The sequence below is a fragment of the Lissotriton vulgaris genome, chromosome 2_2 (assembly GCF_964263255.1).
Source record: "Lissotriton vulgaris chromosome 2_2, aLisVul1.2, whole genome shotgun sequence".
NCBI classification, from domain to species: Eukaryota; Metazoa; Chordata; class Amphibia; order Caudata; family Salamandridae; genus Lissotriton; species Lissotriton vulgaris.
In genome coordinates, this window is record NC_141688.1 from 32,169,684 (window position 1) to 32,195,024 (window position 25,341).

The 25,341-nt window shown below is 45.2% G+C and overlaps 1 protein-coding gene across 4 annotated transcripts in view; it reads left to right on the plus strand.

Moving 5' to 3' along the window:
* The window catches only part of PARP6 (poly(ADP-ribose) polymerase family member 6), a 332,536-nt gene that overhangs the window by 174,428 nt on the left and 132,767 nt on the right, over positions 1 to 25,341 (plus strand). For all 4 annotated transcript variants that reach the window (XM_086959240.1, XM_086959241.1, XM_086959238.1 and 1 more), the window contains exons 11-15: positions 9,995 to 10,090; positions 10,467 to 10,559; positions 22,889 to 23,014; positions 23,125 to 23,190; positions 24,768 to 24,835. In XM_086959240.1, coding sequence (XP_086815366.1) covers positions 9,995 to 10,090; positions 10,467 to 10,559; positions 22,889 to 23,014; positions 23,125 to 23,190; positions 24,768 to 24,835 — 449 coding nt within the window. The remainder of the gene's footprint in view (positions 1 to 9,994; positions 10,091 to 10,466; positions 10,560 to 22,888; positions 23,015 to 23,124; positions 23,191 to 24,767; positions 24,836 to 25,341) is intronic.

Here is a 25,341-nt window from a genome sequence, read left to right on the forward strand (position 1 = left end):
GGCAATTCCTCTACGTGCTAATAACTCTTATTTTGTCAGATTAGAAGGGATTATTAGTAGCTTTATATGGGGATATAAAAAGGCCCGACGGGCAATCTCCTCACTTAAGTTTCCTTTTAGTCAAGGAGATTTGGCCCTCCCAGACTTCAAACTCTATTATTGGTCGGCTTTCCTAACTCGCTTTCGTAGTTTAACAATTTTGGATAAATGTTTGTACTTTCATACATTTCTGTTAGGACAAGATGCCACTATGTTTATTTATAGATTAAATGACCCTAATTACTTCAAAAGGGTTAAGTTTAAGACCATACGAGATACTGTCAATATTTGCCGCTCCATTATGATGAAATGTAATGCCTCTTATTTTCATTACAAAACACCTCTATGGGGTAATCCAGGATTTCCTCCAATTTTTCATGATTCAATATGCAGACTATACTCAGAATCTGGTATTAGATCATTGGGAGACCTGTATGATCATCAAGGGTTTATGACATTTGAAAAATTGAGGCAATGTTATAATTTATCTGAACTGGCTGGGTTTAAATATTTTCAAATTAAGGATTATTTAGTGAAAAAATTAGAACTTAATATGATAATAGACTCAGACTTTTGGGATTGTATTTATAGAGAATCCGACCAAGCTTTGATTAGTATAGGATATAAATTATTTGCGGTCTTTTATACTAGCGATTTAATAAAATTAATTGCGAAATGGAATACAAGGCTAGCTGCAAATATACCACCTGATTTAATTACCTTATCTTTTAAGAGCTTAGATACGTCAGTTCATTCTTCTAGCCTTAAGTTGCAAATGTTTAAATCTATATGCCAACTGTATCATACCCCAGAGAGAATTCTTAAATGGTCAAGTAATAATAACTTTAGTGAACGTACGAAATGCCCTAAATGCGATCTAAGCGGGGCTGATATCACCCACATGTTTCTATTTTGTCCTATGCTTAAAGATTACTGGAGTGGTATACTTAAGGTGGTTTCGGATAGACTTAACCAACCAATTTCTTTTTCCTCAACTGATGTACTGATTGGTACATGCGTGGGTCAAAATGAATGTCATGATTTGTTGAACATTTTAATTTCGTGTGCAAGACTTATTATTGCCAGAGCTTGGATTCAGAAAAATACACCAACTGTTTTGGAATGGTGGACCTTTGTTAAAGAATCTATGCTATGGAGACTATCTTGCCAACTCTAAGGGCCTTCGGGCTAAACAAAAAATGGACAAAATCTGGGGAACATTTATGTTTTAAATTAATGGCATCTTTTCTTTCTTTTTCTTCTCTTTTTTTTCTTTTTTTCTCTTTTTTACATGACCGTATTTTCGTTTGTGATTAATTCTTTGCCTAAATGTGACTTTTGTATATATTTTTTTTTGGGGGGATTTGCTTTTCTGGCTCTTGTGTACTTTTGATGCAAATAAAAAAAAAATTGAAAAAAAAAAAAAAAAAAAGAAAGTTGGAGCAAGACTGATGACGATCACACTCAAGAGTAAGTCTTGGGGAGGAGCTACGACAGCAAACAAGATGGCTGCTTAGGTTCCGCTGCTCCGCTGATCTCCGTATTCCGCCGCAAGATCCTGTACAATATCCTGACCTTACGACCAGCCTCTGCTTGTATGAAGTGTTCCTCACTCCGATGGCGAAATCCCGACGCTTTTATCTGCTGATTTAATGAACTTACACCGTGTTGAAGTTTGTGGCTTGTTCTGACAGTGAAGCCGGGGCCTCGAGTATCCGCAAGGCTGAGCTGCAGTGCAACAACATCGGCTGGGGACCTCGGCAGGGTCCGGTCGATCGCAGTGGAAACTTCATCTATGCCCGAATTTGGTGGTGATTGTTTTCCTATCCCAGCATCGATAGAGAGGTGACCTGCTTGCTGACTGAGGGTGGGGAACCCCGTCCCGCGGACCTGGCCTAGATTTTTGCGGGGTCTCGGCGGGTCGGGACCCCGGCCCGTGTGTTCCGCCGTGTCATCGCGGCTGAGGATAACGGCGGGTCACCGTTTACGCCTGCCCTCTCGTGATCCTGTTCGCCCCTCCTGGAAATACCAGTTTTCCCCCGGGGAGCTGATTGACACTGGTGCTGAACTTGATAAAATGCATCAAACGATATCTGGGCTACCGTTAAGATCGATACTGTCGGGACTTTTGGAGTTTCGCTCGCAAATGGATGTGTCTTTGACTAAAATGGATGCATGCCTAACTGGGATTCTGCTCGGGCCCCGGACCCCGCCATACGGTTGAATCAACAATCTACAGCCGTTCAAGCAGCGGCCATTTTGCCTTTGTGTGAGGGAACGAGTAGAGAAGCGAATATTAGAATCAACGGATGGCGCCCTGGAAGATTGTGTCCCCGAGACCGTGAGTGTGTCACTGTACCTAACATCGTCATTGACTTTGGACGTATCATGTGGCTTCCCCCCCCCCCGGAGACCTATGCCATAGACTCTCCCCTCATCGTGTGGTGGTCTCTTCCTCCTTTGGATACTCTACGATCCTGGGACGAGAAACAACGAGACGGTCCAGCGAGGGGAAAAGACACTTTCAGTGCTTGGACTTTTAGTAGAGTTATCAGCTACAAGTGGTACTGGCTTGACTTTCGATGGCTTCCGCCTTATTTCTGACATGTATGTGTGCTCATTGGTCTCGATGGGGAAGGTTTGTGTGCTGGTTCGGAGGGCTCAGGGTTAAGTTCGTTACCTTGGGATGATTTGGAACTACTGTTATTGGCGCCTGAATTGCAATTGTTTGATTAATGAGGCTGGGCGGTGTATTGCGGTACCCCCTGTGGTCTTTCGTAGGAGTAGCTCGACATCCGTCCTTTGCGAAAGGGGGGATCTGTTTTGGGCGGGGGGACTAAGGGGTCGGAAACATCGTATGAATATGCCCTCCTCCACTCTTCTTCTTCTTTTCCCTTCTTGTAGGGTTTAGGTTAGTGGGCGACAGGCACGCTGCTAGTGGGGTTAGGCTATAGCCATCGGCAGGGGTGCAGGGTGGGGGGGTTGGAGTTTTTTTTTTTATTTTGCCTTTTTTTTTTCTATGGCCTTTCTTTTCTCCCCTCCCTTTATTCCTTTGGATCAGTATGGTTTGTGCCTTATTTTGACTTATCGAGCTCTGGTATTTAGTGCCCTTGATTTACATTCGGTCGAACCTTGGGTGGGCAGGTCTTGAGTACTGGAGTCTACGGAAATGTATATTGCACTGTTCTGTTTTCTTAATCGTAAGTTATAACACCAGAATCCCATTAATGGTTCTTTTATCTGCATATCCTGATTCCTTGGCCTGTCCCCCGTGTCCTATTGTTCATAATGTATGGCACCTGATCCGCTCATTTAAATAATATAAAATGAAACCTTTATTATCTCCTGTAATTATCAATGCGTTCTAGTACAAGATCCGTTCTGAATCGCTGTCGTGCCTCAGGGTTCTCGGCTGAGGAGCTGTGTTAAATTCTGGTAAATCATGATAAATCAGGTTTTGCTTCTGTTTAGCGGCCGGCCCCCATGGTTGTAGGCCCATACTTGTACCTTATGAATGCTGCATAAAAGGTTTAAAAAAAAAAAAGAGTAAGTCTAACACAGCTTTGTCTTGCGAGACAAAACTACAAAGGCACATCTTTGAAGCCAAGGTATCACATATAAAATCCCTCCTGGACAGGACCAAGAACAGACTAAAACAACTCCTTCAGGTAAGTGAGTAAGCCTCCAACCCCTCATTTAAGACATCACATCTAAGATCCTATGCAATAACTTTGTAGAATTCTTCCACAAAAAAGTCACATCTCCCTTTCAGTCAAACTCAATAACAAACTGCCTTGCAAGGCACTGCAGTCATGGTCATCTTTCTTCCGAATATCAGACTCAGGCCTACTAATAACTCTTTACAAGGAGTAACCCTCTAACTATCTAAGTGACGCCATTCCGGGCTCCAACAGGAAATCCCTAGCTGAACTGCTCCTCCCCATTTGGACAGCCCTGCTTAACTCATCCCTAGACAAGGGCTCGTTCCCAGACTGCCTACAAATGTGGCACATTTCTCCTCTCCTTAAAGAACAATCACTGGACTCTGATGACTTTAACAACTTCAGTTCAGGACCCACCCTGCCTCCCTCAGGCAATGAGATTGAATGTGCGTAGCCGCCTAACTATTATACAACATCCAGGCCCACAGCCCCCCTTTAATCTGGATTCTGTCACGGCTACAGCACTGAGACTGCAATTCTGCATCTTCAACTCCAGTAACTCCTGCCTACTTGTGCTCCTCCACCTCTCTGCTGCGTTTGACACACTCAACCACCAGATACCCTGAAGCATACAATGGGTATTGATGGTCTCGTTCTTAAATGGTACACCTCATACCACTCTCAAATATTACAAATTAGTAACGCTGTTTCTGCTGCATTCAACGTGCATCAAGAGGTCCCCCAGGGTTCAATTCTCTCCCTTGCCCTTTTCATCTTCTCCCTTGAACTCCTATGCACCATCCTCAGGAACGCTGGAGTCTTCTTCCACCTTTACGACGATGACACCCGATCTACCTGAAGGTATCAAGCCTGGAAGACTACACCCGCTATTCAACTCCCCCTGAATAGAATTCAAGCTTGGATGGCTGACAATCACCTTAAACTAAACGCAGCATAAAACAGAATTTATTCTCATCTTGCCTTAGAAAGCTAACTCTTTTTTCCAAGACTAGATGGACCTCCTCGTGGACATTGACTACCGCCTTCCATCGTTCAGAATACGAAATCCCTCAGATTCACCCTCAATGGATATTTCACCAACCAGAGCCATATCTCCTCCATGACCAGTTCCCTCTTAGGCCGCTTTGGGAAACCAGGAACCTCATCCCAGGGCAAGATCTTAAATTTGTTGTCCATGTGCTCTCCAGACCTGACTATGGAATCACACTCCTATCGGCATTCCCAAAGTCCATCTAGGTCGCCTCAGAGCAGTCCTACACGGTGCAGCCCACTTTGAGATAGGACACAAGAAATGTAACCACATCTCCCCCAATCTTCACTCCATTCAGTGACTGCACACAGACGAGGACCCAATTTAAAAAACTGCCTGCACCACTCCTAAAGCTCTTCACTCCTCTTTACCCTTGTACCTCTCAATTGCTCCTCCTGGAACCTCCACCTTCAAGCACGAGCGATTCATGAACCAATCTTCTGGAATTCACTCTCTCCGAGCCCCCTGACCACGTCATGACATCTTCAAAAATACCTCAAAGCTCTTCTCTCTGAAGGACACCTGGCCTAACTCGCTCCTACCTCATCACTCTCCACCCAATTGTATATGATCCCCAACTTACAGGAACTATTGACGTTCTGCACATGGCACTGTACCACATGCTTTTCTTTGCTATGTTTTTGCTATTAATAATGTGTGAAGCGCATCCGGGGGAGTTGTGAACACTCCACCTGTAATGTTCATGTATGTTTTCTATTTGTTATCGTTATGTTTTTGCTGAATCGTAAAACGCTTTGACGCCTCTGGTCAATGTGCGGGCTATATTATATTAAATAACAAAAAAATAATAAAATTAAATACATTACTAAATTGTCACCGCCACTACAATATATTACAAAGAACTACTTCTTTAATTGTTACAATTACAGTTCCACATGTAGCCACACGATGGCAGAAAAGGCACGCATGTACGAACGATGCCAAGAAAAGCGGAATGAGTGCCACAAGCGCAGATGCCGCCCACTGATCTAATGCCACGTGTGAAGCTGCACGCTACCCGTGGCAGTCAACAGAAAGAAAAGCTGTTTTTTCTGTTTAACAGAACGATTTTCTAATTTAGTGTGACATCATTAACTGGCTTCCGGTCACGAGATTCTCAGGAGGTTACTCATCTATTTAAAATGCTTTATTAACCATCCTTTTCCAAATATATTTTTGGAGTTTAATATAGTGCGAACACGACCGGAGGTATCCGAGCGCTTTGCATGAGCACGACTTGCATTATAGACGGACATATTCATTTGGTTAGGCACGGGGAGATGAAGTAATTTGCCCAGAATCACAAGATGTTGAGCGTTCTACCGACTGAGGCTCAAACCCGCTTCCCCAGTTTCCAGGTCGACCGCTCGAGCCAATAGAGTCTGTGACATCCTGGCCTCGAATCGCACACACAGCTAGTGTCATATGTAATCTAAAGACGTAGGTGGTTTGAGTTCAAGGCATTAAACAGCGTTGGATTTGCTGTTACACAGGCACCCGTTTACCTATGCGTGTAATTACCCAGCTACAGGTGTAATGCCGTCAGTGCGGTAAATGTCATTGTGGGGTTCGTGCGAGCGGGCACTGCGTGGGGCAGGTCCTGAAAGGTTTCGAAACACGCGGAAATTGTGTGTATTCATACACTTCTCAATGACCTATGCCCCCCATGGAAACGTTTGGAAACGAACTTCTGTTTAAAGCAGGAATCAGTCTTTTTATTTTCCAGTGTAGGAATGAGCAGGGAACAGTTTAAAAATGAGTAACACTTGCAAGAAAATGGGCGTAGAGGAGAAATGCACTGTGCAAATGCGAAGGTATTTTTGTATGCAAAGTTTTACTCGATATACACTTGTTCATGCAACAAGTCTCTCCCTTATTTAGAAGTCGAAATTCATAGGATTTACCAGAAATATTCTCGGAAATATTTGTGAATTCCTAAAACTGCACCCATCCGAGGGAGGTGAATGGTAGGTGCAGATTTCCAAAGATTTTTGTGATTTGGGGCCTCACTTGTAAGAAGAGTTCTTGGCGGGCATCACAAAAATCTAGTTATACAGGGAGATAATTATGCGACTCAGAATGTATCAATGTAAAGTGTAAAATGGCGCAGCTATGTCACAGGATTGGTGTTGTGCGAGGTGCGAGGTGCGGGAGGCTGCCTTGGGGTTTTATGCTAGTCTGAATATGGAGAACTCGTGGCGGTAATGTGTTGCCGAGGTCATGTTGATGAATGAAGGATCCCTTGGGTTTTTAAGAAGTCCATGGAAATAGTTTTTGGATTGTGAAAGACGTCAGTGGAAAGCTCTTCTAGTTATTGTCAGAGAAGCTGCAGCTTTCTCATCCGAAGGGAGAAGGAAGGCTTCCTGCAGGGAGAATGAGTTGTATTTTGGAATCTTATCTGGTAGGAGGAGAGGCTCTTGGTGATATTGTATTCGTGGCACAGAGGTGTTTTTGTTATTTGTGTGGTTTGCATATGCAGACATAGGGTTTGGCTTCGTTTGGCATTTTAGGCATCATGTGTTGTTATTGAAGGGGTTTTTGGGGCTCCTATACTGTACAACAGGGGTATTTGGTGATGGTGTGAATACTGGTAAGTAGTTTTGGAAACTTTGGTCTAGATATAAAAACATTTTTGCATTCAACCAGACCGATTCGCAGAATGGGGCCGTATGCGAACGCAAAAATGGCTTTTCAGATGTACTTTTCCCAAATTTACGATTTGGAAACTTATTACTGAATTTCTATTTGGGTTTAACAAACAGTATTTGGAAGAGGCGTGTTTAGGGCGTCCCACAGATCGATTCACATTGGCATGTTTGAATGTTTCAACCAAAATGTGGTCGCAAAACATTTGCACTTTACTGCCAACTCAAAGTTGGTAGTAAACTATTCGCACATGAGAAGGGTTCCCCAAGGGACCCCGTCCTCTTTGAGAATAGTGGATTTTTTTTAAGAGCAGGCTGTGTTAAAAAAACAAGCATTGGCAAACCCAATAGGTTACGGCAATCCGAGAGCTATAGGTGTTGTGAATGTTAATGTCTATTGGCGTTGTCAATGCATTGTCAGTGCTAATGGCACATCAGCGCAGTCATGCGCACTCGGTGCCAAGTGAGGCCTGCCCCCCTCGTAGCTTCACCAGCAGAGTGTATAATGTACCCTCGCCACTCTTGGGGCCAGAGCACTGAGAGCAGTGCAGCACAGAAACAACGACATAGAGAAGCAACGTCTCCACAGCAGTTCTCCATTTACAAACAGCATCATGAAAAAACAATATAGTAAAAATATTATTTACTTTAATTGCCATAATGTAAGAAATTTATTTTTGTTATTGTGGTCTCCCTGCATGCATGGAACAATGTGTATGTTCCTACTGAGTATGTCTGTTTCCACAGTATATTTCTTGTTCCATCATGTGAAAGAGATTAATGAAAGGTATATAAAGGAAACGTATGTTGGTAAATAATACATACTCACTGTTGTTTCCATGTAATGGTCAGCCTTTAGATTGATGGATGTGACAATTGAAAATCAAGAGCACAGTCAGGATAAAATAATATGGCCACTGGAGGGATGTAAATATAAAATCGCACTTCTGTGTATTTCATAGAGACTTTATATGAGTACATGTCTGAAACGTGAAACCGATATAAAGCTTTTTTTTTTTTAAGCTATTATTTTGAAAGTAAATCAGAATTAAAAGTAATGTTGCACTGGTAAATCATTGCGTTTATTTGTACCCTGATTTACTGGTAATGCATTTTTAATTGGGATTGCGCCCAAAACACACACTTAAATCATGCTTCTATCACTGTAATGGAAAGAGTTTATTTAGGTATGTATTTAGAAAGAAACTAATTCATTTTAAAGCCTTCTTTTAAGGGTATGTTTTGCAATTAAATCAGATGCGCTCAGAATGAAAACTAATGTTACACTAGCAAATCAAAATAAAAAAGAAACGTAGTATGTTGAAAGTATTTAACTTTGATTTACCTGAGCAACATTAACACCTTGGCTGCTAGAGGTTTTCCCCCGCGGCGCTGCATTCCCTGATTTCCCATTGTTCATGACGAGCTCAGCTCGTCATGAGCACACGACCAGTGTACTGCATGACGAGCTAGCGAAGGGGTTAAATTTAATTATGAATGCAGGTGAATTAGTTTTACAACATGCGCTTAAACAAAGACTTGGCATCATTTGTTATTTTTGTAAACACGCACCCAAATAAATCATTTGTTATTTTTGTAAACACGCACCCAAATAAAGTCTTTAAATTGAAGTGATAAAATAGTGATTTAACCATGTGTTTTGAAAGTCAATCACGGGCACTCAGAATTACAAGTATATCATACCGATGCCTCACCTCAGTGTTGACGTACACCAATCATGTGTAAAATAGCTAAACAGGCACCCTCGGAAAACAGCATCTGGCATTTGACCTTGGTCTTAAAAGTCACAAATATGATGAGATAAAAGCAACATTTACAGGCCTGTTTACAGAGGAGCTTGGAGCAGTGAGTGAAAACATAACCGCTTGTGTTAAGTGCTCTTCATCAAAGAAAAAAGTAGTTCCTGAAACAATCCTACAATGGAAGCAGTGGAGGGATAGTGTGATTGGTCCATGCCCTCAGGGAGGGCTAAGCACAGGAAAAGGCATGACAAATGCATGCCATGGACAAATGGGGAGAAACAATATAAGAGCGACGATGGACACAGCAAATTGGAAGCCTATGGATGGGCGGAAGCCCACAAAGTGTATACAACATGTCTCTTTGAGAAAGCACATGTGCTGTCTAGCCAAGACCTAATGAAACCTAAATGTTTCATTTTTTTCTTTTTAAACAAAGCCCGTTTTCCTTTAACGAAAACAGCTTTCTTTTAAAAGAAAATTGCTTTATTTAATACCAATCACATACATGGTGGTCTGCTGACCACAGCAGGCCGCCATCCCTGCGATGCCAGCAAATCGTAGTCGTTCCCAAATTGTGACCTACATCATTAATATTCTTGAGGTAGGTGTATTTGAGACCCACTATGAACCTCTATTTTAGGAATAGGGGCTAAATAACCCCATTGTACATTAGTGATTAACAGATAGCAATTTGCCAAAAATCGCTATTTGGTAATCACTGTTTACTATTCTTCGTACATCTAGCCCTCTGTGTTTTGTGTGTCTTCGCTGGAGGGTGGGATTTGCAAATAGAGATTGGTGTGTCTCAATACAAATCTTTTCTCTGTTTGACAGATCATGAAGTACGCAGAGCAACGGATTCCTACCCTTAACGAGTACTGTGTGGTGTGTGACGAGCAACATGTATTTCAGAATGCCTCAATGCTAAAGGTACATGGCGGTGTAGGCCTACATCACGGGGCTTCTCTACCCTAATGCTGATCCCTCTCATTCACTATACTCCTTGCATGAAACAAGTCTCCTCCAACACTGAGACTGTCCTAACTATGGGCAACCTGATTCCCACAGGCCCACAAGAGATGATGAGCACCCTCTCTTTCCAGGTTCCACTCTAAGTAAGAGGGTATCCATCCCTCTAAACTACACCTTAACCAACATATATCATTCTTCTTTAGTGCTTCTCATTTTGGGGCTCACCTATTTTAGCATGTGATTGATGGGCTCTCCTGTGGGGAGATCCTGGATAGAGCAGGTTGTTCCAAACCAATGTGTGCTTTAAATCCGTCTTCCACCTTTTTCTGTACAGCCAGCAGTATGTACCCGGGAGCTATGTGTCTTCTCATTCTACACCCTGGGAGTGATGTCTGGTGCTGCAGAAGAGGTGGCCACAGGAGCGGAGGTAAACCTGAGCCTTCACACTATAACTAAGTAGTCTTGCTCACAATTCACTGTTCATAACCGCATTACATCTCTAAAAGTGACACTATACTCATCACTAATGTTTCACACTAGCTCTTAAGCTGTTATGTACACACTTGAAAGCTGTTTACACCAATGTAATTCTTTTATGGTTCTTGTAAGCAAGTGGATTATTAATTTAGGGAGTAAGGACCCACCTAAAATTGTTAAAAGGTTAAAATGTAGAGTTCAATGTTCGAGACAAAAATCTGGGGAAATACCATGCAAAAGATGGTCATTTGCAACAGTTCAATAGTTCTTATTGAATTTTATCAGTAGGCGAAGAGAATATAACCAATTGAGCAGCCCCCCATCGATCCCCCCGATCCTCCATTCCCAGCTATGGCTCTTAACCAGATTCTTGGCCTTCTAAGGGGCTCTGACATGGCCGAGCAAACCACTATACCAAGTTTTATTCATAGATCAATAGACCTAGGTCTTTAGTGCAGACCCTTACACTCTCACACCTCATCGAGGAAAATGGTCTGGAGCGCTATCAAGGATTTGGGGCATGTAAGCAACTAGGTGACCTTTGAGAAAAGATGCAGCAGTGGGCCCTGTTGTTCACTGAATTCTCTCTCAGACCCCTGAACATTATGGCAGATCTTTTCCATCCCCAGACCCTGCCATAGTCTATGGTATCAGTATACTTTAAGGGTGGGGCCCTCTCTATACCACACTGCAGTATTGTCAGGTTAGCCGTAAGCAGCAACATTGAACTAATTACTTAAGACCATTTGTTGACCCCCATCCAGCCTCAAGCATCTAGCCTCTGTAGTATATCAGGGGTCATAGTTGGGATTGAAATGTCTCTGCTAGGTTTCACATCATTAAGAGCACGCTGCTAGAATTCCTGGATCTTGGCTCACTGTCTATTGATATTTGTGATGGTGTCTTTCAACACACAGACTCCAGCAAATATCCCATTTGGAGTTACTAAAGATATGTAAGTGATGGAATAATGCCAACAAACAAGCAGTTTTAAACTTGCTTCCCTCCCATCCACATTAGTTACTCTCCAGTATAACACTTTTGACCCCTTCATGTCCCCTAAAAGCTTTATGACCCTTATAAAACACACACACACACAAACAAAACACAAAAATGTTCACCAAATTTAAAGTTTTCACACTTAATCAGAAGCCTCCCACACCACACTCTCCATCCATTAAAAAATGTATAATCCTGGCTTCACTAGCACTAGAACATGGGCCATTCTCTAAATGGAAGCAGGGGAACAATCTGACTATTTCAGACATGTTCCCGGGACAGGAAGTCTTATCCCTTTAGTTGTGCAAGCAATTATTCAACCATGAAATATAATTTTACTCAACTTTGTAACTTGGTAATGCACAATGAAAGGGGTTATTACACTTATGTGGTTATTCACGCATTAGAAAAGTTGATACTATCCACCTGTGCATGTCACATCCTTTTGCTCTGAATATACTTTGAGAGTTTTTGTTGCACTTCTGCTGTGTCTCTGGTGAACTAGCAGTTTGTACTGTTAGTTATTGTAAAACAGCCATGAACTGGGTATTCATGTACAGAGCCTTAGTTTGTCACCATCATTTAGTCTACGTTCTATGACAGACTTTGCAACACCTATGAGCTGTATTTGTACCTGTGGCAAACATACATCTCTGCCACCAATCTGGGAAAACACCATTATGTCTATAAGAGGCCAAAGGGAGGGCTTGAAACTCATACACCTGACCCCACCACAAGAATTGCAGGAAATGGTGGTGATGGCAAAAGATGGGACGCGTCCTTGAGATCCAGTCAGGGCATCCAGTCATTCGGTAGTAGATCACGACTTTGGAGGTGAATCCCTTCCACCTTAATGTAGGAAGGTGGATATCTGACTATGGTTACCCCCAAACTTTTTGCCTGGTGTTTAGCTGGTTTTTTACTTAGTTGGCCTGGGATCCTGCTATTCAGGGCCCCAGGCTGATTGCTCTCTCCTTAAAATGGACTCCATGTACCTTAGGTGCATAACACAATTGGAATTGGTTCACCTTATAGGCCCCTGTAACAGTGTACCCTAGGTACCCAGGGCATAGGTGTTTCCAAGGCCTACCAGGGGCTGCAGCATGTATTGTGCCACCCCTGGCCTGGCCTCCATATTTGACACAACTGGCTGATCACTCAGCTGGGTTAAGTTGGTGTAATCACCTCTTACTTAGGTATAGTATCCCTATATCTGACCTTAAACTCGACACATATGTTCCTATCAGCCACTCCTATGGAAGGCCTCATCAATTCTGGAGGCAGAGTGCTTGGAAATATGTGAGATGGTGCTCTAGCATGAGCTGAGCCTGTCTGCAGCTGTCGGGAACCACTCCCTAAGCTGTTCCGGGATATTGCCATACCATATACTCTTAAGTGCATTATAATCCTCGCGGTTATATGCTATCTTTGGTCTGGCTTTATCAAAACATGTCGAGTAATGTGTCATGAGAATTGGAATACTATCCCCTCGACAGTTCTGTCGACGGGGATAGCATTCTACCCTTCTAGAGGGAAACGACATGTGTGTAGCCTTAACCCCGGTTAAAGTTAACCAGAGCCTCAGCATCACAAAATGGATGCTGCCACCGCAGACACAAGTCTGACCTCCTGCTGCTGGGAGTCCTTCCAGCGAGGAAGGCTTGGACAAAGGGTTTCCTGCCTTGGGAGGTGCGAGCACCACCCCAGACAGGGTTTTGTGTATTGGGTAGGACAGGGCTGAATAGATTGAGACATGCCCGGGGCACACAAGGTGTCCCCGTGCATAAGCCAGTCCAAACCGGTCCTGGGACTTTCCAGACCCAGGCCTGGCGAGGAGATGGACAAAGGAAAGGGGGTGTAACCGCCCCCCTTCCTGGTCCCACCCAGAGGAGGGACCTAGTAGGTGATCCACCCCTCAGATTGGGAATAAGAGTGGGAGCAGTGCCATTGCACAGCAGATCATCCTGAATCAACTTTACACGAAGAAGAAGACTGGACTTCGACATTCTGCTGCTCAGAAGACTGAAGAGAATCTCCCTTGTGGCCTAGGAGTGGCCACCCTGTGAAAGCAGGCACCAACCAGCAACTCGACGTCTACTTTGCCGCCGCCGGAGCCCGAGCCCAGAGCCTGACAAGACCCAGACTCCCAGACTTCTCACAGCCCGATCCACAGTCCCTGCAAAGAAGGGACCCGTGGAGGCACCGAGAGACGTGGGACCGGACCTCTTGGAAGACACCCGAAACGCTGACAGCGCAGCAAATGAGGCACCCTCGACGTTGTGCTTTGGGGACTGAGAACCCCCTCCACCGAGCAGCCCTTGCACCGAAGATCAGCCCCCCAGCATCTCCACGATCTGCGTGGGGCCCTTTTGCATTGTGCCACTCGACGCGCCATCCCGGCCACTAGCCACGTGGTCAGCGGCCATCTTGGCGACGAAACCGAAGAACTACACCGCGGGTCTGGTTGCTCCAGACTTGCCCTAGCTCCTGTGAAAAGGAGCACCCGCTCTGACCTTGCTGGTCCGAGTGTTAAGCCTTTTTTGACTCCTGCGTGGCTTGCATTAGCCAAGGCCTGTTTGCTCCGATCAAGTTGCCGACACCGCCAACAGCGAGAAGCCTGCGTGGGGCAGCTTGTGACCGACTCCTGGACGTCCTCAACCCCCGGTGTCCACGTGGCTGCAGAGAGAAGCTACACCTCAACGCCTGTTTGCACCCAACATCGCCTGGTTCCAATCTGGTTCCACGGTAGTCACTGGCTAGTGACTTTGAACATTGTCCCCTCTGTTTTCAGGTCTTCACAACTTCAGATCCACCCTTGGATCCACCGGAACTCTTCACATCGAGCCGCCTGCAGCATCTTCAGCTCCAAGCACCATCGACCAGCGTGACGAAACCCGACACTACTTCGACCCTATGCATCCGCTTCCTGTGGGTGAGGTAACTCAGCTCCGCCGGTGTTCCTACACTGGTACACACCTCTAGGGCCTGTGTCTCAAGTTTCAGCTTTCTAGGTCACTCGGAAGGTTCCGAACTAACTAACTTTGTACTTTTTACGCACCATAGACTTTGCATTGGTGAGTGCGTGCACTTTAAACACTGCACCCGAGTCCCGCGGGCCTTTCCCGACTTAGTCACTGCTAGTCTCGAATAGCTCCAGCGATTCCCAAGGCCCTAGGCCTGTTTCCTTTCCGAATGGTATCTCTTATACCACTTTCTAAGTATATGGTTTAGGTGGCCCCTAGGGCTCATCCATATTGTGCAACTTTTGTGTATTTTAAACTGTCTTGTGTTTAACGCTTGTGCTTCTGTGCTCATAAAGAGTCCAGGGGATACTTTTAGTTAATAAATCAATATATATTTTCAATATATATCTGTGTGGTGTCCTTTCATTTGGTATTCAAGAGGGTTGTGTATGGTAATACAGCTGGCTTCACATGCCTTTCAGAGTTTAGCCTAAGACTGCTTTGTCCACGTTACCACTAGGATAACTGGTCTATAAGGTTGACTTATAACCAATCATCATAAGGGTTGCTTGGCATGGTACAAAGTGATCACTAGAATTAGTGAGCATTATATACCAGGCCAACTTCTCACATTGGTGGCAGCGGTGGGATCTGAGCTTGCTGTTGTTTTACCATTACAATCTTTGAGATTATCATTTGAAAGATCATACAGGTACCTGCTAGGTACATATAAAACAAGACTAGTATACTTAAGTTCTACTGAACTTAGTTGTTGTAGAGCAAAGGGAGTAGCACACCCTGACTACAACTACTAGATAGGTTTAGTAGGTAAACACCAGTGTAGGTAGATTGCAACACATCCACCCACACTAGAGCAATGTCTGGAGCAGAGGGTTCCACTGGGAACATCCCTGTTGAGAGTGACCCTCCAAGGGCACCATCCAAATTTGCTATTTTTTCCTTTAAGGAATTAAGACAGCTTTGTGTCTTAAGGGGTCTGAGGACAGGGCCTTCCCCTACCACAGACAACCTTAGAGAGATCTTGGACCAGTCTGAGACTCTAAAGACCTCTAAGGCAGACCCCACAGGGAATGCTGAAGGAGGCCATCCTTCAGAGGATGACACTGCAGAAGCCCCTGTCCCTATAGTCCTGGTAGATGAGGAAGCCCCCATCACTGGAGCTCCTCAGGTAGATGAGGAGGAGGAAGAGGAAGAAGAGACAGAAGGGGGGAGCAGTGAGTCTGATGATGACAGAAATAGTCAGGTACTGGTCAGTAGACTGAATCAGACTAACTTAAGCCTATTTGGGACTGAATCTGGAAACAACCCATTCAGACCCCCAGGTGGACTTAACCAGAAGCCTAGGAGGAGAAGGACTCACTCAGGTGACTCTAACAACTCCCATGCTTCTAGAGGTTCTCATGGTCACTCCAGAAGGGAGATGACTAGCCCTCAGAGAAGGGAACATGAGGCCAAAATGAGAGAGGCTGAATTGAGGATCCAGAGACAAGAGTTAGAGGTTGCCCTGGCCCAAGAGAAGCTTGCTAGAGCAAGACAGCCTAGAGAGAGTGGGGTAATAGAACCCACTGGTGGCAGCAATATCCACAAGGATAAAGACAGGTCTTTTGATAACATAAACCTGAGTAAGATTGTGCCCCCCTACAAAGCTGGGGATGATATCCACAAATGGATGACTGCACTTGAGAGAGCCTGCATGGTACAGCAGATCCCTCAGGAGCAGTGGACAGCAATCTTGTGGCTCTCCTTTGAAGGTAGAGGCCGAGACAGACTCCTCACAGTTAGTGATGGGGATTCTAGAAACGACATGGTCCTGAAGAGTGCTCTGATTGATGGGTTAGGCTTAACCACTGAACAGTACAGGTTAATGTTCAGAGACACCCAGAAGACACAGACTCAGGACTGGTCTGAATTTGTTGAATGTGCCACTAAGGCTCTGGAGGGCTGGTTGCTGGGAAGTAAGGTTACTGACTATACAGGATTGTATAATTTAATTATGAGAGAGCAAATCTTAAGTAATTGTCAAAATCAGCTTCTACATCAGCACCTGGTTGACTCTGATCTGACCTCCCCACAAGAATTGGGTAGGAGGGCAGACAAATGGGTCAGAACCAGGATCAGGCCTAAGAACCAGGGTGGTGACCAAAAGAAAGAGACTACCAAGCCTCAAGAGAAGGGTGGGGATAAAAGTAAGGAAAAGACTTCCCCAGGGCCCCAAAACTCCAAGAATGGGGGTGCGTCCCAAGACACTTCTTCAACCCAGAAAAAGCCTTATTGTCATAACTGTAAACAGGTTGGGCATTACAAAACAGACAGCCGTTGTCCCAAGAATGGCAATATACCTCCAGGTAAGGCTCCAACACCTCCTGTCACTGTTAGCAGTGGTCCCCCAGGTGGTGGGAGCACCCCAAAGAATTTGGGTGGGTTTACTTTTGGAGGACAGGTGGACTCTGGCCTATCCAGGTCCCCTAACTCAGATACTCTTGTCTATGAGACTGGCATGGGGTTTGCCAATTTCACTGCTTGTCCAAACACTTTGAGCAAGTATAGACAGGAGCCCCTCATCAATGGTTTGAAAGTTGAGTCCTTCAGAGACACAGGGGCTAGCATCACCATGGTGGCTGAATGTCTAGTCCCCTCAAGGCAACTTTAACCTGATGCCAAATATCAGGTAACAAACATTGATGGCATAGAAACCAATCACCCCATGGCAGTAGTCAATCTTAGCTGGGGAGGTGTCACTGGCCCAACGAGAGTGGCAGTGTCAGCAAACTTGCCTGTAGATTGCCTACTTGGTAATGATTTGGAAATCTCAGCCTGGGCTGAGGTTGAACAGCAAACCCATTCTAGAATGGTAAATCTCCATGGAAAGGTTAGTGGGGCTGTGATGGCTACAGCCCCAATCCAAGATGTCCTTCCTGAAAAGGTTGGGAGGGCTGAGCAAACCTCAGCCCCATCTTTAGCTAACTTCCCTCCTGAAAAGAGTAGCAGGGCTGTGATGGTAACAGCCCATACCCAAACTGAGTCTCCTCCTGAAAAGGTTGGAGGGGCTGTGATGGTCACAGCCCAAACTCAAACTGATACATGGGTAGTGAAGTCTGAAATGATGGATCACTCCACCCAAACTGAGAGCATTGAGGGGGAAGAGAAATCTCCCTCCCACCAGACTTTAGGAAAGGATCAGCCTCCTAAGGGAACTGATCTTATCCCTGATGAAGGAACTGTCCCAGAGGTTGTTAGGCCTGGCCTGACAGAGCCTCTGATGGCAGTGGACCCTTCTCAGGTGGGACCCAGTCTGGAGCAGGTAACCTGCCCCTCTCTACCTTGCCTTACTCAGCCCAGGGCTGCAGAGGACAAGAAGGACAGTGAGACCCAAAGGGCCCCCTGTCAAATAAAGTACCCCCATCAACAGATTAGGGGCACCAAAACTAGTAGCCCTAGTGAGGTGCAAACTTTAAAAACTCCTGAGGGATCCCCTTAAAAGTAGTTAGGGACCTCCCCCAGATGGATATTGTTGGGCACAGCCAAACCTGGGACCCTCAGGGCCCAAACTTGAACTGTCCATCCAGTAGGCCAAACAGAGGGACTCAGCCTCCAGCTTTAGGTAGCCAGAGGTTGACCCTGAGAGCACAGTGCAACTCAGTCAAAGAAAGAAAGACACACATGGTGGAGAGTGATTGGAGGAAGCTGAGCCCTACAGAGGAAACTCACTTCAGTACTCCATCTCAACACCAGCCTTTGACTTTGCAAAGACACACCACAGGTAGACATTCCCTATGGTGGAGACCCTCAGATACCCTTAGGGTGAGGGATTGATTAGTGGACCATGAGACAGGGGGTTACCAAGCCAGAGCTGGTACTTCCTTTTATGGCCACTTAGGCAATATAGGCTTACCTGGTCAAGGATAGCCTTATCTCCTTTCGTTTGGGGGGGGGGGTTATGTAGGAAGGTGGATATCTGACTATGGTTACCCCCAAACTTTTTGCCTGGTGTTTAGCTGGTTTTTGACTTAGTTGGCCTGGGATCCAGCTATTCAGGGCCCCAGGCTGATTGCTCTCTCCTTAAAATGGACTCCATGTACCTTAGGTGCATAACACAATTGGAATTGGTTCACCTTATAGGCCCCTGTAACAGTGTACCCTAGGTACCCAGGGCATAGGTGTTTCCAAGGCCTACCAGGGGCTGCAGCATGTATTGTGCCACCCCTGGCCTGGCCTCCATATTTGACACAACTGGCTGATCACTCAGCTGGGGTAAGTTGGTGTAATCACCTCTTACTTAGGTATAGTATCCCTATATCTGACCTTAAACTGGACACATATGTTCCTATCAGCCACTCCTATGGAAGGCCTCATCAATCCTGGAGGCAGAGTGCTTGGAAATATGTGAGATGGTGCTCTAGCATGAACTGAGCCTGTCTGCAGCTGTCGGGAACCACTCGCTAAGCTGTTCTGGGATATTGCAATACCATATACTCTTAAGTGCATTATAATCCTCGCGGTTATATGCTATCTTTGGTCTGGCTTTATCAAAACATGTCGAGTAAGGTGTCATACGAATTGGAATACTATCCCCTCGACAAATCTGTCGACGGGGATAGCATTCCACCCTTCTAGAGGGACACGACATGTGTGTAGCCTTAACCCCGGTTTAATTTAACCAGAGCCTCAGCATCACAAAATGGATGCTGCCACCGCAGACACAAGTCTGACCTCCTGCTGCTCGGAGTCCTTCCAGCGAGGAAGGCTTGGACAAAAGGTTTCCTGCCTTGGGAGGTGCGAGCACCACCCCAGACAGGGTTTTGTGTATTGGGTAGGACAGGGCTGAATAGATTGAGACATGCCCGGGGCACACAAGGTGTCCCCGTGCATAAGCCAGTCCAAACCGGTCCTGGGACTTTCCAGACCCAGGCCTGGCGAGGAGCTGGACAAAGGAAAGGGGGTGTGACCGCCCCCCTTCCTGGTCCCACCCAGAGGAGGGACCTAGTAGGTGATCCACCCCTCAGATTGGGAATAAGAGTGGGAGCAGTGCCATTGCACAGCAGATCATCCTGAATCAACTTTACACGAAGAAGAAGACTGGACTTCGACATTCTGCTGCTCAGAAGACTGAAGAGAATCTCCCTTGTGGCCTAGGAGTGGCCACCCTGTGAAAGTAGGCACCAACCAGCAACTCGACGTCTGCTTTGCCGCCGCCTCCCGCCGGAGCCCGAGCCCAGAGCCTGACAAGACCCAGACTCCCAGACTTCTCACAGCCCGATCCACAGTCCCTGCAAAGAAGGGACCCGTGGAGGCACAGAGAGACGTGGGACCGGACCTCTTGGAAGACACCCGAAACGCTGACAGCGCAGCAACTGAGGCACCCTCAACGTTGTGCTTTGGGGACTGAGAACCCCCTCCACCGAGCAGCCCTTGCACCGAAGATCAGCCCCCCAGCATCTCCACGATCTGCGTTGGGCCCTTTTGCATTGTGCCACTCGACGCGCCATCCCGGCCACTAGCCACGTGGTCAGCGGCCATCTTGGCGACGAAACCGAAGAACTACACTGCGGGTCTGGTTGCTCTAGACTTGCCCTAGCTCCTGTGAAAAGGAGCACCCGCTCTGACCTTGCTGGTCCGAGTGATAAGCCTTTTTTGACTCCTGCGTGGCTTGCATTAGCCAAGGCCTGTTTGCTCTGATCAAGTTGCCGACACCGCCGACAGCGAGAAGCCTGCGTGGGACAGCTCGTGACCGACTCCTGGACGTCCTGGACCCCCGGTGTCCACGTGGCTGCAGAGAGAAGCTACACCTCAACGCCTGTTTGCACCCGACATCGCCTGGTTCCAATCTGGTTCCACGGTAGTCACTGGCTAGTGACTTTGAACATTGTCCCCTCTGCTTTCAGGTCTTCACAACTTCAGATCCACCCTTGGATCCACCGTAACTCTTCACATCGAGCCGCCTGCAGCATCTTCAGCTCCAAGCACCATCGACCAGCGTGACGAAACCCGACACTACTTCGCCCCTATGCACCCGCTTCCTGTGGGTGAGGTAACTCAGCTCCGCCGGTGTTCCTACACTGGTACACACCTCTAGGGCCTGTGCCTCAAGTTTCAGCTTTCTAGGTCACTCGGAAGGTTCCGAACTAACTAACTTTGTACTTTTTACGCACCATAGACTTTGCATTGGTGAGTGCGTGCACTTTAAACACTGCACCCGAGTCCCGCGGGCCTTTCCCGACTTAGTCACTGCTAGTCTCGAATAGCTCCAGCGATTCCCAAGGCCCTAGGCCTGTTTCCTTTCCGACTGGTATCTCTTATACCACTTTCTTAGTATATGGTTTAGATGGCCCCTAGGGCTCATCCATATTGTGCAACTTTTGTGTATTTTAAACTGTCTTGTGTTTAACGCTTGTGCTTCTGTGCTCATAAAGAGTCCAGGGGATACTTTTAGTTAATAAATCAATATATATTTTCAATATATATCTGTGTGGTGTCCCTTCATTTGGTATTCAAGGGGGTTGTGTATGGTAATACAGCTGGCTTCACTTGCAGAGTTTAGCCTAAGACTGCTTTGTCCACGTTACCACTAGGATAACTGGTCTATAAGGTTGACTTACAACCAATCATCATAAGGGTTGCTTGGCATGGTACAAAGTGATCACTAGAATTAGTGAGCATTATATACCAGGCCAACTTCTCACACTTAAAGTTCCAGTAAACTAACTACTCATTGAATTCTCTGAGGCTTATGATCAGACACAATTCTTTCTCCTTCTTCTCCATCAGGAACACATTTCTCATTAAGCCTCTTGGATCTAGTGAGCAATAGTAAATAGCCCTTTTTGCCTTTTGCTCTGTGACTTCTACGCCCACCCTGGTCCTTCTGGGAGCTTTGGAAGTTTGGGCACCAGTCAAAGACTCCCCTGCTTCGCCCAGCCCCAGCAAATAACATTCTTGATTGAAGCCTTGACTTTACAGAGAGAGACTAAAGCCATGAGGAAAATACTTTTTGAGGAAAGGTTTACCAAAAAGACCCCAATCCATTTTAGGGGTCACGTCCTAGTTCTTCCCCACTCCAGGGTTTAGGTTGCACCTTAATATTCAGAGAGCATCTGTGTTCATTGCACAAGGTGCATTTGGCTTTACCCAAAAAGCAGACCGCTCATTGCACCCAGCCAGACAGAGTCTCTGGTGAAATCATTCTACACTTGTGTGCCCTTCTCAGCCTCTGGAGAGGAGGGTAAAGGGGGGGAGGTCCGCAAGCTCTTTAGAAAGGTATCTTTCAGTCTTTTAAATGTATCCAAGTGACTAGGGTTTCCCTTTGTCTTTTTTGTCTCCCCCAGTAGACAGTGCTGGAATGTGCCCGAGACCCCAATGTTGAAAGGTCCTATTGACCGTTGAAAGGACTCCCACCCCATAGGACAGGGTGGAATCTGGGGATCACCAGTGACTTTCAATAGCTTTCTGCCAATTTTGTTAATACCATCATTCTTCCAACTAATCTTGCGATTACTAGGTTTCTTGAGAACAACAGAGCAGACTCTTTTGTCCATGTCAATGAAGTTGCGTTTCGACATTTCTAGTGAGAATGGACTACAATTAAGCCTGTGGCACAGATGCGCCTGTCCTCACCAAAAGGGACCAGGGGCCAGGAACCCTGGTCCACCATACACAAGCAAGGTAAAATATGCTGCCAGTCAGCTCCTTGCTCTTCAATGCCCCAAGCTTTCTAAAACATTATTGCAGAGATGTTTAGCCTGGGTTGTTTGTGTGGAAGTTTGGATGCACCTGTGTGTTTGTGTGTGTTCACATTCATGTCTGTTGGTGTGTCTTTCCTCCAGATGCTCAGAAAGCATTCTGCATTAGTATTGTGTATATAGCAAGTCAAGGTAAGTCTAACGTCTCCATTTCGCGAGAAATAAACCACCTAAGCTGTATCATTTAAACTCGTCTAAAACCCAGAGTGCAAAACTGACGGCCTGGCTGTTGCCTGTCTGTTCCTGCTTACTATGAAGGGTTTGACCTCACCAACCTCACCATCCAAGCCAAGAAGGTGAGGTCAACACCTAAGCTGCTTAAGAAATGTTTGTGATAGATCAAGTGTATTGATATAATTTGAGAGGCAGTGAATGAAGTAATGTAGATCAAAAGTGAACAATATTCCAATAAATGAACAATCTAGAGGCTCCTGGGATTCCTTGTTGTCACCTGTACCTAGGTTTTGGTGGTTCAGCCATCACGATTCAGAATCTGCTCTTGCAGAACTTCAAAGGTTTGCTTTTTTGTTGATCACATGTTGAATCTTTCCTTTTTTTAGGTAGTAGACCTGTTGGTTGCAATGTGCAGAGCAGCCTTGGAGTCCCCAAGAAAAAGCATCATCTTCGAACCCTACCCATCAGTGGTGGACCCAAATGATCCTAAAACCCTTGCCTTTAACCCTAAGGTAATGGCCTTTGTGCATGTACATAAAAGAATCTCTAAACCACCAAATGTTTGTATACAATTTGGGCAAGGTGTAAAATGTCTCTAATTGTTCTCCTTTGTCTGGAGTAGAAGAAGAATTATGAGAGATTGCAGAAAGCCTTGGACAGCGTGATGTCTATTCGCGAGATGACACAGGTATGCTAAGTTAATCAGTTAGTCACATCAGCTCCCTACCATTTCTTTGATCAGGATCCATGCCCATGCTTTTACTCAGCATCTGATCATCAGACATCTGTCCATCACCTACAATCTAAACATCAGTCTATAGGAAAGAAGGTGAGAAGCAGATCAACATTCACTATCAAACAAGATGCTACAAGAAGTGCAAAAGACATAAGAAGACTCTCTTACACTGTCTTACTGCAGGAACAGGAGAGAATGGAACATCACCTCTTAAGAATTAGGAGGTTGGGAAGACACTTATCCATAGCAAAGTGTAACAGCGTGAGGGTACAGAGGAGCAACATCACCCAGGCCAGCAATCAAATTTTGGGAGAATAGGACAGACAAAATCCACCAAGTAACAAACTGTGGTGTACAAGGAGCAAAAAGAATTAATTGCTAACATCATAACAAAAGACAGAAATGCACAAAAAATGATACTTGAAGAAAAATAGCGATGTACAGCATCACACTGTGCCAATCTCAGAAGGTAGACTTGGGCAAACCATATGTAGCGGGAATGGAACAACACTGTCGGAAGGAAAGAAAACAGCATCACCCTCTAATCGTTCCCTTAACACTTGGGAGAGGCGCACCAGCTCTCATTGCCATTCGCTACATTTCAAAATAATTATCTAATGGCAGTATCACTTATTGCCAATTATTACCCTATGGGGAGGGAAGAGCAGAATAAAATGACCCATGGTCAACTGTAATGCTGTAGCGGCAAAAGAAACTACAATCACCTGTCATGACACTTTGTGAAATGTAGCATCAGCCACAGCCAATGTTCACTACAAAATTGAGAAGGCGCGATACTGCCTGCTGTCAATTGCCACACTACAGAAAATAAGAAAGCAAAATCACCAACATCACCCATTGCTAATTTTCATTGTCAGTCGTCACACTGCAAAAAGGAGAGAACTGGGAAGGCCAGCCTGACATCACTCACACTGTAAAAAGAGAAGAGAGATAAAAATACACATTACCAACCATAACACTGTGGAGAGAGGAGGAAATGTAACCCACAACCAAACATCACAGTGCTAGCAGGGGGGAGGACAGTAACATCACTCACTGCAAACTACAACATTGCAAGAATGGTAGAGAAAAGATCACACACACTGTCAACTGCTACACTTCAAGATCTAGAGAAGTGGTGTATATATACCAGCACTCACCTAACACTGCAGGGAGATAGAAGAGGAGACATTACAAATTGCACATCATCTTTCAGCAAGACTGGGAGAGATGGGAACACCACCTAATACCAAGGATCATACTGAAGGTTGACATAAGGGAACAGTACAAACTCCCAACCTCCATGCTCAAAGAAAGGGAGATAAGAGATGGTCGCACACTTTCAGCCTTCAAATGCAGATGAGAGAAGGCGACTACAAACAAACTCATCTATCATTTTACAAAAAAAATATTATCCACTTTCATTATTGTCTAAAATGTAATCCTTCAATGATTCCTTAATTGTGCTGCCGATCAATAAAATTTGAAATATAACTTGTATTTGAATGCGCTTCTGTTATTTCTTCTAGGGTTCTTACTTGGAAATCAAGAAGCAGATGGATAAGCTGGACCCACTTGCACACCCCTTGCTACAGTGGTAAAAGAGCAATGTTTATTCTCATATATGTTAATCAGATTCCCAAATCCCCTTAAGTCTGAAAAACATAAAATTATCTTTTGCTACCCAGACGCATTGTACTATCATCTTTTCATTTTATGGCCATTAGCTATTCTCAGCAATTTTGCATTGGACAAAAAGTATCATCATTGTATGTAATACAAATATGGGCTTAATGTATCAAAGAGTTTTACCCATTCTGTGTCTATGGGGAAATACTTTCCTACTTAAAGACTTAAGTCCCCTATGGTATAAACATACCCATATTTCCTGGCTCTCAATTTCAACCTCTGGGTATTGATGACACCTAACAGTGAGCCTGGAAACTACTTCCATAGTTTTACTTTAATAGACCTTTGTAGTTCCAGTATCGTGCTCACAGGTGTAAATCATATGCAAGTAAGCCCTTTTGGCACTGATTAGTTGCCCACTTTTGCTAGTTCCCTATTTCCCCCAGTAATGATGAGTAATTTTTTCCTCAGAAG